Source organism: Agelaius tricolor, unplaced genomic scaffold (assembly GCF_023055355.1).
Source record: "Agelaius tricolor isolate 1412-34295 unplaced genomic scaffold, bAgeTri1.0.p SCAF_144, whole genome shotgun sequence".
Lineage (NCBI taxonomy): Eukaryota > Metazoa > Chordata > Aves > Passeriformes > Icteridae > Agelaius > Agelaius tricolor.
Genome location: NW_027269404.1, coordinates 53,752 through 67,741, shown reverse-complemented (window position 1 = coordinate 67,741; position 13,990 = coordinate 53,752). Strand labels below are relative to the sequence as shown.

The window sequence follows — 13,990 nt, the reverse complement described above, 5'->3', positions numbered from 1 at the left end:
GATCTCTTTGACCAACTCCTCCATTTTCTTGGTTTCTTAATGGCCACACCCTTGCGTGACCACGCCCACACGTTTTACATATAAACAATAGCCACGCCCCCTAATTTTAATATAATTAAATATTTATTTTGACCACACCTTCCAATTTCCATATATGTTAATGACCGCACACATTCTGTGACCACACCCCATGACTTCCATATCAACAAATGACCACGCCCTCTAGTTTGCATACTAATTAAAAGCAATGTCATTAATTTTCGATGCGGCCTCTAATTTGCATATCCACCAACGGTCACGCCTCCTCAACTACTACTGGCCACATTTCCTATTTAAATAATCGTCCACGCCCCTTAATTTCCATATGGTTAATATGTTATGCATGGACACGCCCGCTGATTTACATACCGCTCTATAACCACGCCCTCTAATTACCATATGAATCAAGCTCATTTCCGCTCTTAGCCCCGCCCTCTAATTTCCATATCCCATATATGGCCACGCCTCCGTTTTGCCCAACCCTCCATTCTTTGGCCACGCCTCCACTTTTGGGCCACGCCCCCGCCGCCGCCTTTGCGTCACTTCCGGGGCGGCCCCGCGGCGCGCGCGCAAAGATGGCGACGCCCTATGTGACGGACGAGACCGGTGAGCGCAGGGGGGCCCTGCGGCCCGGGGGGGCTCCGGGACCCTCCCGGGGCTGCCCCGAGACCCCCGGGACCCCTCCCAAACCCGCGCGGGGCTCGCGGGGGCAGGAGGGGCCTAAAGGGGGGGATTGGGGGGGGGGCGAGACCCCCGTGAGGGGCCTGAGGGGGGGCGGGGACTGGGAGGGAGCGGGGGGCCGAGGGTTTTGGGGAGGGGTCCGTGAGGGGTTTGGGGTCCCCGAGGAGGATTCGTGGTCTCCGTGAGGGGTTTGGGGTTCCCGGGAGGGATTTGGGGTTCTGGGGTTTGGGGTTTGGGGTCTCTCAGGGGGGAGTTGGATTTGGGGAGGGGGCGGGACCCCCGTGAGGGGCCTGGGGGGGGGGGGGGAGACCGGGGATTGTGAGGGGAGGGGGACCGAGGGTTTTGGGGAGGGGCCCGTGAAGTTTTTGGGGTCCCCATGAGGGGTTTGGAGTCTGTGAGGGGCGGTCTTGGGACCCCCGTGATGGATTCGGGGTCGGGAAGGACCCAAAGGGGCTTTGGGGGGGGGTCCTGGGACCCCCGTGAGGGGCCTGGGGGTGTCCCGGGGTATTTGGGGAGGGGTCTTGGCGATCCCCGTGAGGGGTTTGGGGTCCCCGTGAGGGGTTTGGGGTCTCTGAGGGAGGGTTGGATTTTGGGGGGGTGTCCCAGGCTCCCCCTGGTGTCCGTGGGTGACCCCAGGGGTGTCCCCAGGGTGGCCCAGGGAGTCCTCGTGTCTCCCCGTGGTGTCCCTGGATGTCCCCAGGATGTCCCCACATGCCCACGATGTCTTTGGGGATGTTCCCATGTCCCATGGTGTCCCCATGGTGTCCCCAGGGTGTCCCCAGGGTGTCCCCTTGGTGTCCGTGGGGGTGTCCCCACACTGTCCCCAGCTGTCCCTGTGTTCCTTGAGTGTCCCTGTAATGTCCCCAAGTCCCTGTGGTGTCTGTGGGGCTGTCCCTGCACTGTCCCCAGGTGTCCCCACAGTGTCCCCATGCTGTCCCCGTGTCCCTGCAGTGTCCCCAAGTCCCTGTGGTGTCTGTGGGGCTGTCCCCAGCTGTCCCCACAGTGTCCCCATGTCCCTGCACTGTCCCCACGGTGTCCCAAAGTCCCTGTGGTCTGTGGGGCTGTCCCTATGGTGTCCCTGCACTGTCCCTATGGTGTCCCCAGCTGTCCCCAGTGTCCCCATGATGTCCCCATGGTGTCCCCAGCTGTCCCCACAGTGTCCCTGCACTGTCCCCAGCTGTCCCCAGTGTCCCTGCACTGTCCCCATGGTGTCCCCATGGTGTCCCCAGCTGTCCCCACGGTTTCCCTGCGCTGTCCCCATGATGTCCCCAGCTGTCCCCACAGTGTCCCCATGATGTCCCCATGATGTCCCCAGCTGTCCCCACAGTGTCCCCACGATGTCCCCATGCTGTCCCCACGGTGTCCCCACGGTGTCCCCATGGTGTCCCCACGCTGTCCCCAGGCAGGTACATCCCCTCCACGCAGCGCCCGGACGGGACCTGGCGGAAGCAGCGCCGGGTCAAGGAGGGCTACGTGCCCCAGGAGGAGGTGCCCGTGTGAGTGGGGGTCCTGGGGGTCCCCAGGGTGTGGGGAGGGGTCCCAGGGGGTCCCCAGGGTGTGGGGAGGGGTCCTGGAGGGTCCCCAGGGTGTGGGGAGGGGTCCCAGGGGGTCCTGGGGGGTCTCAGGGTGTGGGGAGGGGTCCCAGGAGGTCCCAGGAGGTCCCCAGGGTGTGGGGAGGGGTCCCAGGAGGTCCCAGGGGGTCCCCAGGGTGTGGGGAGGGGTCCCAGGGGGTCCCCAGGGTGTGGGGAGGGGTTGGGTCTCACCCAGGCCTGGCTCTGGGTCCTCCCAGGGTGTCCCCAAACCCCTCCTGTCCCCCCCAGACCCCTCAAATCCCTTCCTGGACCCTCCCAAACCCCTCTAGGACCCCCCCAAACTCCCTCCTGTCCCCCCCATACCCCTCTGGACCCCCCATCACCCCTGCAGGACACCCCCAAACCCCTCCAGGACCCCCCTAAACCCCTCCTGTCCCCCCTAAACCCCTCAAATCCCTTCCTTGATGCCCCCAGACCCATCCACGATCCCCTCAAACCCTTCCAGGAGCTCTCCAGACCCCTCCAGGACCCCTCCCCAAACCCATTAAATCCCCTCCAGGACCCCCCCAAACTCCTCCTGGATGCCCCCAGACCCCTCCAGGACCCCCCCAAACCCCTCCTGTTACTCTCAGAACCCTTCAGGACCCCCCAGATCCCTCCAGGACCCCCCCAAACCCCTCCTGGATGCCCCCAGACCCCTCCAGGACCCCCCCAAACCCCTCCTGTCACCCTCAAACCCCCTCAGGACCCCCTCAGACCCCTTCAGGACCCCCCAAACCCCTTCAGGACCCCCTCAGATCCCTCCAGGACCCTTCCAAACCCCTCCTGTCACCCTTAAACCCCCTCAGGACCCCCCCAGATCCCTCCAGACCCCTCCTGTTACCCCCAAACCTCCTCAGGACCCCTCCAAACCCCTCCACGCCCCTCCCCAAAACCCCCTGACCATTTTTTAACATTTTTACTTTGATTTTTTTCCCCTTTTTCTCCCCCTCCCTCCCGCCTCCAGCTACGAGAACAAATACGTGAAATTCTTCCGGAGCAAACCCGAGCTCCCGCCGGGTTTAAACCCCGAGCCCGCCCCTTCCCCGCCGGGCCGAGGGACCCCCGGGAGGCCCGAGGGGGGCTGCGACCCCTCCCCAGCTTTATCCAAAAGCGCCCGAAGGAACCTGAAACGCAAAGAGAAAAGGAAACAGCAGCAGGAAAAAGATCGGGAAAACCACGGGGACGGACTGAGCCAGGAGCTGGAAAAAATCGGGCTGGGAGGAGGAGGAGGAGGAGGAGGAGGAGACAGCGACAATGGAGGAGGAGGGACAGCGGGAGGGGAGAAAAACGTGGAAAACCCCGGGAATTCCGGCAAGAATTCAGGGAAAAATTCCAGCAAGAATTCGGGGAAAAATCCTGGAGATTCGGGGAAGAATCCGAGCAGCAATTCCGGGAAGAGTTCGGCAGATTCTGGGAAGAATTCCACCAAGAATTCGGCAGATTCTGGGAAGAATTCCAGCAAGAATTCAGCAGATTCTGGGAAGAATTCCAGCAAGAATTCAGCAGATTCTGGGAAGAATTCGAGCAAGAATTCAGCAGATTGCGGGAAGAATTCAGCGAATTCCGGCGAAAACCCCGCGATTAAATCGGGCAATAATTCCGGCAATCATCTGGGCGGCAACGTCGGGAATTCCGGGGGGAATTTCAGGAGCAATCCTGGGAATAATTTCGGGAGTAACCACGGCAATTCCGGCGGGAATTCCGGGAATACCCCGGGCGATAACCCCAATAATTCGGGGAACAATTGCGGGGACGGGGCGGGCACGGAGGGCGGCGGGGGCAGCGCGGAGCGGGGCCGGCGCATGAAGAGCCTGCGGAAGAAGCTGCGCCAGGTGCAGGAGCTGCAGCTGCGGCTGGAGCGGGGGGCGCTGGCCGAGCCCAGCCGGGAGCAGCTGGAGAAGCTGGGCCGGAGGAGGGCGCTGGAGGAGGAACTCAGGGCGCTGGAGCTGGACTCGTAATGGGGCTGGGGTTTGGGGAGGGAGGGGTTTGGGGGTTGTTTTTGGATTTTTTTAAAGGTTTTTTTTATTTATTTTTGGGTTTTTTTCCGTTTTTTTTTTGGTTTATTTTGGGGTTTATTTTGTTTTGATTTTTTATTTTGTTTTAGTTTTATTTTATTTTGTTTTTATTTTATTTTTATTTTACTTTGTTTTTATTTTATTTTATTTTTATTTTATTTTGTTTTTATTTTATTTTATTTTTATTTTGTTTTTATTTTATTTTATTTTTTTTTATTTTAATTTTATTTTTATTTTATTTCCTTTTATTTTATTTCCTTTTATTTTATTTTCTTTTTATTTTATTTCCTTTTATTTTATTTTATTTTAATTTTCTTTTTATTTTATTTCCTTTTATTTTATTTTCTTTTTATTTTCTTTTTATTTTATTTCTTTAATTTTATTTCCTTTTATTTTATTTTCTTTTTATTTTATTTCCTTTTATTTTATTTCCTTTTATTTTATTTTCTTTTTATTTTATTTCCTTTTATTTTATTTTCTTTTTATTTTCTTTTTATTTTATTTCCTTTTATTTTATTTCCTTTTATTTTATTTTATTTTTATTTTATTTCCTTTAATTTTATTTTCTTTTAATTTTATTTTCTTTTAATTTTCTTTGAATTTTCTTTCCTTTTTATTTTATTTTATTATTTTATTTTATTTTTATTTTATTTTTCTTTTCTTTTTCTCTTTGTTCTATTTTGTTTTCTTTTAATTTAATTAAATTTTATTTTACTTTATTTCATTTTATTTTACTTTATTTCATTTTATTTTACTTTATTTTATTTTACTTGATTTCATTTTCTTCCATTTTCTTCCATTTTATTTTATTTTGGTTTCTTTTCATTTTATTCTTGTCTTATTTTGTTTTACTTTGCTTGGTTTTATTTTATTTTTGTTTAGTTTATTTTAGTTTAGTTTATTTCATTTTGTTCCATTTTATTTCATTTTATTTTATTTTGGTTTCATTTTATTTTATATTGGTTTCATTTTATTTCACTTTATTTCACTTTATTTCATTTTATTTTACTTTATTTTGTTTTACTTTCTTTTGTTTTACTTCATTTTATTTTCATTTTATTTTGCTTTATTTTATTTTGTTTAATTTTATTTCATTTATTATTTTATTTTGTTTGATGTTATTTTTCTGTTATTTTCTTTTAAATTTTTTTTTCACTTTTCTTTTGGTTTATTTTATTTTAATTTAATTTTTATTTTGTTTTATTTTTATTTTGATTTTTTATTTTATTATTTTATTTTACTGATTTATTTTTGTTTATTTTATTTCTTGTTTTGTTTCTTTTTTTTTTTTTTGTTTGGTTTGGTTTTCTTCTTTTCAATTTTTTATTTTAATTTTTTTCTTTTTTTTTTCCTCATTTCATTTAATTTTTCCCCCTTTTTCCCTTAATTTTATTCCATTTGATTTTCTTTTCATCTCCTTCATCCCGACTTCTCTCCCTCTTTTTAATGGGATTTAAAAATGGGGTGAAAAACCACAAAAACGGGGCCGTGCCCCCCCTCCCCCCCGTGCCCCTCCCCCCTCTCTGTGTCGCCGCCCCCTCCCCAAATTTTCTCTTTTTTGTCTTTTTTTTGCTTTCATTTTTTCAGAGCGGTGGAGGAATAAAAGAGCAGAGACCCAACGGGGGTCGGGGTCCTTGGGGGGATTTTGGGGGGGATTTTGGGGGGGCTGGATTGAGGGGGAGGGCCAGGAGAGGGCCCAGACTGGGAGAACTGGGAGGAGGAACTGGGGGAACTGGGAAGGGGCACTGGGAGAACTGGGAGCACTGGGAGGGGGCACTGGTGGGTACTGGGAGAACTGGAAGGGGGTACTGGGAGCACTGGGAGGGGTCACTGGGAGGGGTCACTGGGAGCACTGGGAGGGGTCACTGGGAGCACTGGGAGGGGTCACTGGGAGGAACTGGGAGCACTGGGAGGAGGAACTGGGAGCGCTGGGCCCCACCGCGGTGACGGGACGTCGGCATTGCCCCTTTAAGAAGCGTTGCCCCTTTAAGAAGTGTGCATCTAGCCATTTAAAGGGCGTGTCTATGCAAATTTAAAGGGCGTTGACAATACTTTAAGGGGCGTGGCCATGTCCACTTAAGGGCAGACTTATGCCAATGAAGGGGCGTGGCCATTGCCTTTTAAGGAGTGCGCCGCTCGCGCGTGCTGTCCCACCCCGGAAGTGGGCGTGGCCAGCGCGGCGGCGGGCGGAAAGCGGAAGTGCGGCCGTGAGGGGACCCGGGGGGGGGCGGCGGCGCGACCCCCCCCCCCACCCCACGCCGGTACCGGCGTGGTGAGTCCCGAATCCCCCCGGAACCAGCCCCGAAACCACCCGGAACCAGCCCCGAAACCACCCCCGAACCCTCCCGGTACCGGCGTGGTGAGTCCCGAACCTCCCGAAATCCTCCCGGTACCGGCGTGGTGAGTCCCGAACCCCCCGGAACCACCCTCGAACCCCCCGGTACCGGGACTCCGAGCGTCCGGGGGGTCCTGGGACCGGTTCAGGGGTCCCGGTTCCGTTCAGGGGGGTCAGGAGGTCCCCGGGACCGGATTTCGGGGTTACCGGGGCCATCGCGGGGGTTGATCGGGGGATCCTCGGGTCCCGGGGCCGTTCTGAGGGTTCCGGATCCATTTTGGGGGGTCCCGGTGCCGTTCCGGGGGTCCCTCCGGGGCTCTCCGCGGTGTCCGGTGCCGGTCCCTGGGGTCCTGACCCCGTTCTCCCCTCGCTGTCCCAGGGATGGCCGTGACCTAAGCCCGGAGCGATGGAGCGGCCCCGGTACCGGGAGGCGGCGCCCGGGGGGAGCGGGCCCGGGCCCGGGGGGGGCCCCAGCGCCGCCTGGAACGGGACCTGCGGCCGCCCCCCCAATGCCACCGGTGCCACCAGCGCCACCGGTACCGGCACGGCGGGGGGCGAGGACGACGAGAGCGGCGAGCGCGACATTCCTGTCCCCGGGGCTGGCGGCGACCGCGGTCCCGGGAGTGTCCCCAACACCGGGGGTGTCCCCAACCCTGAGGGTGTCCCTGAGAGTGCCCCCAGCCCCAGCAGTGTCCCCAACCCGGAGGGTGTCCCCATTTCCAGGACTGTCCCCAACACCGGGAGTGTCCCCAACTCCACGAATGTCCCCGGTCCTGAGGGTGTCCCCAGCCCTGAGGGTGTCCCCAAATCCGGGAGTGTCCCCAACCCTGAGGGTGCCCCCGAGGGTGCCCCCAACCCCAGGAATGTCCCCAAACCTGGGACCCCCAGGAGTGTCCCCAACCCCGGGGGTGTCCCCAACTCGGGGAGTGTCCTCACTCCTGAAGGTGTCCCTAACACTGGGAGTGTCCCCAACCCTGAGGGTGTCACCAGCTCTGCTGGCATCCCTGGTCCTTGGGGTGTCCCCAAACGCAGGAGTTTCTCCAACCCCGGGAGTGTCCTCGGCTCCAGGAATGTCCCCAGCTCTGAGGGTGTCCCTGGTCCCGAGAGTGTCCCCAACTCTGGGAGTGTCCCCAGCCCTGAGGGTGTCCCTGGTCCCGAGAGTGTCCCCAGCTCTGGGACTGTCCCCGGTCCTGAGAGTGTCCCCAAACCCGGGGGCCCCGGCAGTGTCCCCAACCCCAGGAGTGTCCCCAGCCCCGAGGGTGTCCCCAGCCCCGAGGGTGTCCCCAACCCCAGGAGTGTCCCCAGCCCCGAGGGTGTCCCCAGCCCCGGCCGTGTCCCCTCCCCCGGGGGTCGCTGCGGCTGCCGGTGCCCCCCGGCCGCTCCCCCGAGCCCCTCCCGGGACCTCCCGTGCGGCCTCGGCTGCCGCCACCGGCGACCCCCGGAGGACCCCGGCGCCCCCCGGCGACAACGCCGCGACGACCCCGGCGACACCGCCAGGGGACAGCGAGGGTCCCTGCGGGTGGCCCGGGCGGGGGTCGCGCTCTGCCTGCGCCTCCTCGGGGCTCTCCTGGCGCTGCTCTTCCTCCTCCTCCTCCTCCTCCGCTCCTTCCTCCGCGGCGCCTCCGCGGGGCTCCGCCGCTGCCGGGAGCTGCTGGGCGAGCGGTTCCGGCGGCGGGCGAGCCGCGGAGGTGGCGGTGGCGACAGCGAGGAGGAGGTGACGCGCTTGGTGACAATGGCCGAGGTGGCCGAGGAGGAGCTGGACCCGTTCCGGGTGCTCGGCGTGGAGCCCACGGCCACGGACACCGAGCTGCGGAGGGCGTACCGGAGGCTGGCGGTGCTGGTGGGTGTTGGGGACGTCCCCCGGCAGGGCTGGGGACGCTTTGGGGACGTTTTGGGGACATCGAGGGCCGTGTCTCGGCAGGTGCACCCCGATAAAAGCCGCGACCCCCGGGCGGAGGCGGCGTTCAAGGTGCTGAGGGCAGGCTGGGAGCGGGTGAGCAGCCCCGAGAGGCGGCGCGAGTACCAGGCGTGAGTTTGGGGCGGAAATGCCAAAGTTTGGGGTTGAAATCCCGGGTTTTGGGGTGGAAATCCCAGGTTTTGGGGTGGAAATCTCATATTTTGGGGGGTTAAATCCCAAATTTTGGGGTGTAAATCCTGGTTTTGGGGCAGGCTGGGAGTGGGTGAGCAGCCCTGAGAGGGCGGCGCGAGTACCAGGCGTGAGTTTGGGGCGGAAATGCCAAAGTTTGGGGTGTAAATCCTGGATTTTGGGGTGGAAATCCCAGGTTTTGGGGTAGAAATCTCATATTTTGGGGTGGAAATCTCATATTTTGGGGTGGAAATCCCAGGTTTTGGGGTGGAAATCTCATAGTTTGGGGTGGGAGCGGGTGAGCAGCCCCGAGAGGCGGCGCGAGTACCAGGCGTGAGTTTGGGGCGGAAATGCCAAAGTTTGGGGTGGAAATCCCAAATTTTGGGGTGTAAATCCCAGGTTTCGGGGTGGAAATCTGGGGTTTGGGGGGTTAAATCCCAAATTTTGGGGTGTAAATCCTGGTTTTGGGGCAGGCTGGGGGCAGGCTGGGAGTGGGTGAGCAGCCCTGAGAGGGCGGCGCGAGTACCAGGTGTGAGTTTGGGGCGGAAATGCCAAAGTTTGGGGTGTAAATCCTGAGGTTTGGGGTGGAAATCCCAAATTTTGGGGTGTAAATCCCAGGTTTTGGGGTGGAAATCTCATAGTTTGGGGTGGGAGCAGGTGAGCAGCCCCGAGAGGCGGCGTGAGTACCAGGCATGAGTTTGGGGTGGAAATCCCGGGTTTTGGGGTGGGAGTCCCAGGTTTTGGGGTGGGAATCCCAAATTTTGGGTTCCAATCCCATATTTTGGGTTCCTATTTCCGTATTTTGGGCTCTAATTCCCCGTTTTTGGGTCGCAGGAAGCAGCTGGTGCAGGGGGAGCTGGCGCGGGCGCTGGGTGCATTTTTGGGGCTGTCATTCCCATTTTTTTGGTATAAATCCCAATTTTTGGGTTATAATTCCCATTTTTGGGGTGCCAATCCCATTTTTTGGGTGCCAATCCCATATTTTGGGTTTCAATTTCCATATTTTGGGTTCCAATTTCCATATTTTGGGCGCAGGAAGCAGCTGGTGCAGGGGGAGCTGGCGCGGGCGCTGGGCGCGTTCCTGGGGCTGTCATTCCCATTTTTTGGGGTTTAAATCCCATTTTTTTTGGTATAAATCCCATTTTCCAGGGTGCCAATCCCATATTTTGGGTTGAAATTCCCATATTTTGGGTTCCAATTTCCATATTTTGGGCTGTAATTCCCCATTTTTGGGTCGCAGGAAGCAGCTGGCGCAGGGGGAGCTGGCGCGGGTGCTGGGCGCGTTCCTGGGCCGGCTGCAGGAGGAGCTCAGGGACGCCATGGACGCCATGGGCTGCACCCGCTGCGGGGGACGCCACAGGTGGGGACACCTGGGACACTGCAGGGACAATGGGGACACTGTGGGGACACCTGGGACACTGCAGGGACAATGGGGACACTGTGGGACAGTGGGGACACTGTGGGACAGCCATGGGCTGCACCCGCTGCGGGGGACGCCACAGGTGGGGACACCGTGGGGACACCCTGGGGACACCCTGGGGACACTGTGGGGACACCTGGGACACTGTGGGACAGTGCAGGGACAGTGCAGGGACAGTGGGGACACTGTGGGACAGCCATGGGCTGCACCCGCTGCAGGGGACGGCACAGGTGGGGACACCGTGGGGACACCATGGGGACACCCTGGGGACACCTGGGACACTGTGGGACAGTGCAGGGACAGTGGGGACACTGCAGGGACAGTGCAGGGACAGTGGGGACAGTGCAGGACACTGTGGGACAGTTGGGACACCATGGGCTGCACCCGCTGCGGGGGACGGCACAGGTGGGGACACTGTGGGGACACCATGGGGACACTGTGGGGACACCGTGGGGACACTGTGGGGACACCTGGGACACTGTGGGGACACTGTGGGACACTGTGGGACAGTTGGGACGCCATGGGCTGCACCCACTGCGGGGGACACCACAGGTGGGGACACCGTGGGGACACCGTGGGAACACCATGGGGACACCTGGGACACTGCAGGGACACTGGGGACAGTGAGGACAGCACTGGGGGGGACATCGTATCCTGGGGGGCTTGGGTGACACCATGTCCTGGAAGGTTGGGGTGACGTCGTGTCCTGGGGGTCTCACGTGTCCCTGGGGGTGTCACAGTGTCCCCAATGTCCCCAGTGTCCCCACTGTCCCTGAGAATGTCACAGTGTCCCCAATGTCCCCGTGTCCCCAATGTCCCCACAGGCGGTTCCAGCTGGACAGGGATCCTTTTGCTGTGCCCTGGGGGTTTCCCCAATGTCTCCATGTCCCCAATGTCCTCATGTCCCCAATGTCCCCGTGTCCCCAGTGTCCCCGTGTCCCCAATGTCCCCAATGTCCCCATGTCCCCAGTGTCCCAGTGTCCCAGTGTCCCCATGTCCCCAATGTCCCCATGTCCCCAATGTCCCCAATGTCCTCATGTCCCCATTGTCCCCAGTGTCCCCATGTCCCCAATGTCCCCAATGTCCCCAATGTCCCCAATGTCCCCATGTCCCCAATGTCCCCGTGTCCCCAATGTCCCCAATGTCCCCATGTCCCCAATGTCCCCAATGTCCCAGTGTCCCCAATGTCCCCAGTGTCCCCAATGTCCCCGTGTCCCCAATGTCCCCAGTGTCCCCAATGTCCCCAATGTCCCCAATGTCCCCATGTCCCCACAGGCGGTTCCAGCTGGACAGGGACCCGCGCGGTGGCCGCTGGTGTGGCCCGTGCGGGGGGTGGCACGCGGCCGAAGAGGGTGACCTGTGGGCAGAGTCCAGCCTGCTGGGCCTCAAGGTCACCTACCTGGCCCGCATGGACGGCCACATCTACGACGTCACCGGTGAGGGGACACCGGGATGGCACACACAGAACGGGGGGGACACATCCCAGCGGGTCCCTGCGGTCACCATGGCCAGGGGACACCATGAACACGAAGGTCTCTCTGGTGTCACCATGACCAAGGGGACACCATGATCATCTCTGGGGGTGTCTGGTGTCACCATCCTGGGGACCTCTCTGGTGTCACCATGACCATCCCCGGGGTGTCCCTGGTGCCACCATGACCAAGGGGACACCATGACCAAGGGGACACCATGACCATCCTGGGGACCTCTCTGGTGTCACCATGTCCAAGGGGACACCATGACCCGGGTTCCATGGTGTCACCATCCATGGGGTGTCCCTGGTGCCACCATGACCATCCTGGGGACCTCTCTGGTGTCACCATCCTGGGGACCCCTCTGGTGTCACCATGACCAAGGGGACACCATGCCCAGGTCACTCTGGTGTCACCATGCCCATCCCAGGAGTGTCTCTGGTGTCACCATGACCATCCCCAGGGTGTCCCTGGTGCCACCATGACCAGGGGACACCATGCCCAGGTCACTCTGGTGTCACCATGCCCATCCCAGGGGTCTCTGGTGTCATCATGACCAGGGGGACACCTTGACCAGGGGGACACCATGACCATCCTGGGGACCTCTCTGGTGTCACCATGACCAAGGGGACACCATGACCCAGGGTCCATGGTGTCACCATCCCCAGGGTGACCCTGGTGCCACCATAACCAAGGGGACACCATGACCCGGGGTCCATGGTGTCACCATCCCTGGGGTGTCCCTGGTGCCACCATGACCAGGGGACACCATGATCATCTTGGGGACCTCTCTGGTGTCACCATGACCAAGGGAACACCATGCCCAGGTCACTCTGGTGTCACCATGCCCATCCCAGGGGTCTCTGGTGTCATCATGACCAGGGGACACCATGACCCAGGGTCCATGGTGTCACCATCCCTGGGGTGTCCCTGGTGCCACCATGACCATCCTGGGGACCTCTCTGGTGTCACCATCCTGGGGACCCCTCTGGTGTCACCATGACCAAGGGGACACCATGCCCAGGTCACTCTGGTGTCACCATGCCCATCCCAGGAGTGTCTCTGGTGTCACCATGACCAGGGGTCCCTGGTGTCACCATCTCAGGGATCTCTCTGGTGTCACCATGCCCATCCTAGGGGTCTCTGGTGCCATCATGACCAGGGGACACCATGACCCGGGGTCCATGGTGTCACCATCCATGGGGTGTCCCTGGTGCCACCATGACCATCCTGGGGACCTCTCTGGTGTCACCATGCCCAAGGGGACACCACGACTATGACTGGTGCCACCATGACCGAGTGTCCCCTGTCTGTCCCCAGAGTGGGCGGGCTGCCAGCGCGTGGCCATCTCCCCGGACAGCCACCGTGTCCCCTACCACCTGTCCTTCGGTGCCAGGACAGCCACGCCGGCCGGACGCCAGCGGTCAGTACTGGGGGGGTGTCCTGGGGTGTCCCCAAGGGTGTCCCCAAGGGTGTCCTGGGGTGTCCCCAAGGGTGACCAGGGTCTAGATGCCAACGGTCAGTCCTGGGGGAGGAGGTTCCAAAGGTGCCCAGGTGTGCCCAGGTACATCCAGGTGTGCCCAGGTGTGCCCAGGGGGTGTCCAGGTACATCCAGGTGTGCCCAGGTACATCCAGGGAATGCCCAGGTGTATCCAGCTGTGCCCAGGTACATCCAGCTGTGCCCAGGCAGTGCCCAGGGGGTACCCAGGTACATCCAGGGAATGCCCAGGTGTATCCAGGTGTGCCCAGGTGCATCCAGGTGTGCCCAGGTACATCCAGGGAATGCCCAGGTGTATCCAGCTGTGCCCAGGTACATCCAGCCATGCCCCAACCCCTTTTTTCTCTCCCCCCAGGGCCCCCCCCAAGGGCAGCCCCCCGTCCCCCGCTGACCTCCAGGATTTCCTGGCCCGCGTTTTCCAAGGAAATCCAGGCCCGGAGGCCGGGGGGGCTTTCCCCGCCCCACCCGGGGCTGCGGGACCCCCCCAGCCCCAGGGGGGTCCCCCCAGGGGGGACACAAAGCACAAGAGGAGGAAGAAGGGGCGGCGGCCGCTGCCGCGCTGAGGAGACTCCCACCCCCCCCAAAAAAACAAAAAAACAAACAAAAAAAAGGGCTTGGAATAAAAAAAATCTATTTTTTTTTCCTTTTTTTGGTGTTTTCTAAAGAAAATCGAGTGGTGGTTTTTGTGTTAAAAATAAAAAAAAAGGGGGGTGGAAATAGGGGTTGATTTGGGGGTCCCCAAGGCCCCGCCGGTGTCCCCAAAGCCCCGGGAGCTCTGGGCCGCGCCACTTCCGGGCCGCGCCGGATAAAGAATGACGTCATCGACAGTGGAGCCGCCATGTTGGGGGTTCCGGTGTGGCCTCAGAGCGC

The 13,990-nt window shown here is 58.1% G+C and overlaps 2 protein-coding genes across 5 annotated transcripts; both read left to right on the top strand.

Moving 5' to 3' along the window:
* Nucleotides 1-560: 560 nt before the first annotated feature.
* On the top strand, nucleotides 561-5,928 carry PYM1 (PYM homolog 1, exon junction complex associated factor). 2 transcript variants are annotated; one of them, XM_071420484.1, is made up of 3 exons: nucleotides 561-645; nucleotides 2,123-2,216; nucleotides 3,259-5,928. In XM_071420484.1, exons 1-3 carry the CDS (start codon nucleotides 615-617, stop codon nucleotides 4,250-4,252), a joined length of 1,119 nt encoding a protein of 372 aa, XP_071276585.1. In that variant the 5' UTR covers nucleotides 561-614; the 3' UTR covers nucleotides 4,253-5,928. The 2 variants fall into 2 exon arrangements, with proteins under 2 accessions (XP_071276585.1, XP_071276584.1); XM_071420483.1 differs by lacking the exon at nucleotides 561-645 and having other exon boundaries at nucleotides 1,210-2,216.
* Nucleotides 5,929-6,424: 496 nt separating this feature from the next.
* On the top strand, nucleotides 6,425-13,763 carry DNAJC14 (DnaJ heat shock protein family (Hsp40) member C14). Of its 3 annotated transcripts, none has more exons than XM_071420482.1 (7): nucleotides 6,425-6,581; nucleotides 7,024-8,484; nucleotides 8,566-8,672; nucleotides 9,971-10,090; nucleotides 11,426-11,586; nucleotides 12,943-13,045; nucleotides 13,476-13,763. In XM_071420482.1, exons 2-7 carry the CDS (start codon nucleotides 7,051-7,053, stop codon nucleotides 13,681-13,683), a joined length of 2,133 nt encoding a protein of 710 aa, XP_071276583.1. In that variant the 5' UTR covers nucleotides 6,425-6,581; nucleotides 7,024-7,050; the 3' UTR covers nucleotides 13,684-13,763. The 3 variants fall into 3 exon arrangements, with proteins under 3 accessions (XP_071276583.1, XP_071276582.1, XP_071276581.1); XM_071420481.1 differs by having other exon boundaries at nucleotides 6,425-6,709; XM_071420480.1 differs by having other exon boundaries at nucleotides 6,426-6,668.
* Nucleotides 13,764-13,990: the final 227 nt, after the last annotated feature.

What these genes read in the sequence shown, in the direction of transcription:
- DNAJC14 (XM_071420482.1), top strand. Translation starts at nt 7,051, where the DNA reads ATGGAGCGGCCCCGGTACCGGGAGGCGGCGCCCGGGGGGAGCGGGCCC. An exon ending in AGGCGGCGCGAGTACCAGGC is followed by an intron (nt 8,673 to 9,970) that starts GTGAGTTTGGGG and finishes TTTGGGTCGCAG; the next exon opens with GAAGCAGCTGGCGCAGGGGG. An exon ending in ACGCCGGCCGGACGCCAGCG is followed by an intron (nt 13,046 to 13,475) that starts GTCAGTACTGGG and finishes CTCTCCCCCCAG; the next exon opens with GGCCCCCCCCAAGGGCAGCC.
- PYM1 (XM_071420483.1), top strand. Translation starts at nt 2,023, where the DNA reads ATGATGTCCCCAGCTGTCCCCACAGTGTCCCCACGATGTCCCCATGCT. An exon ending in CCCCAGGAGGAGGTGCCCGT is followed by an intron (nt 2,217 to 3,258) that starts GTGAGTGGGGGT and finishes TCCCGCCTCCAG; the next exon opens with CTACGAGAACAAATACGTGA.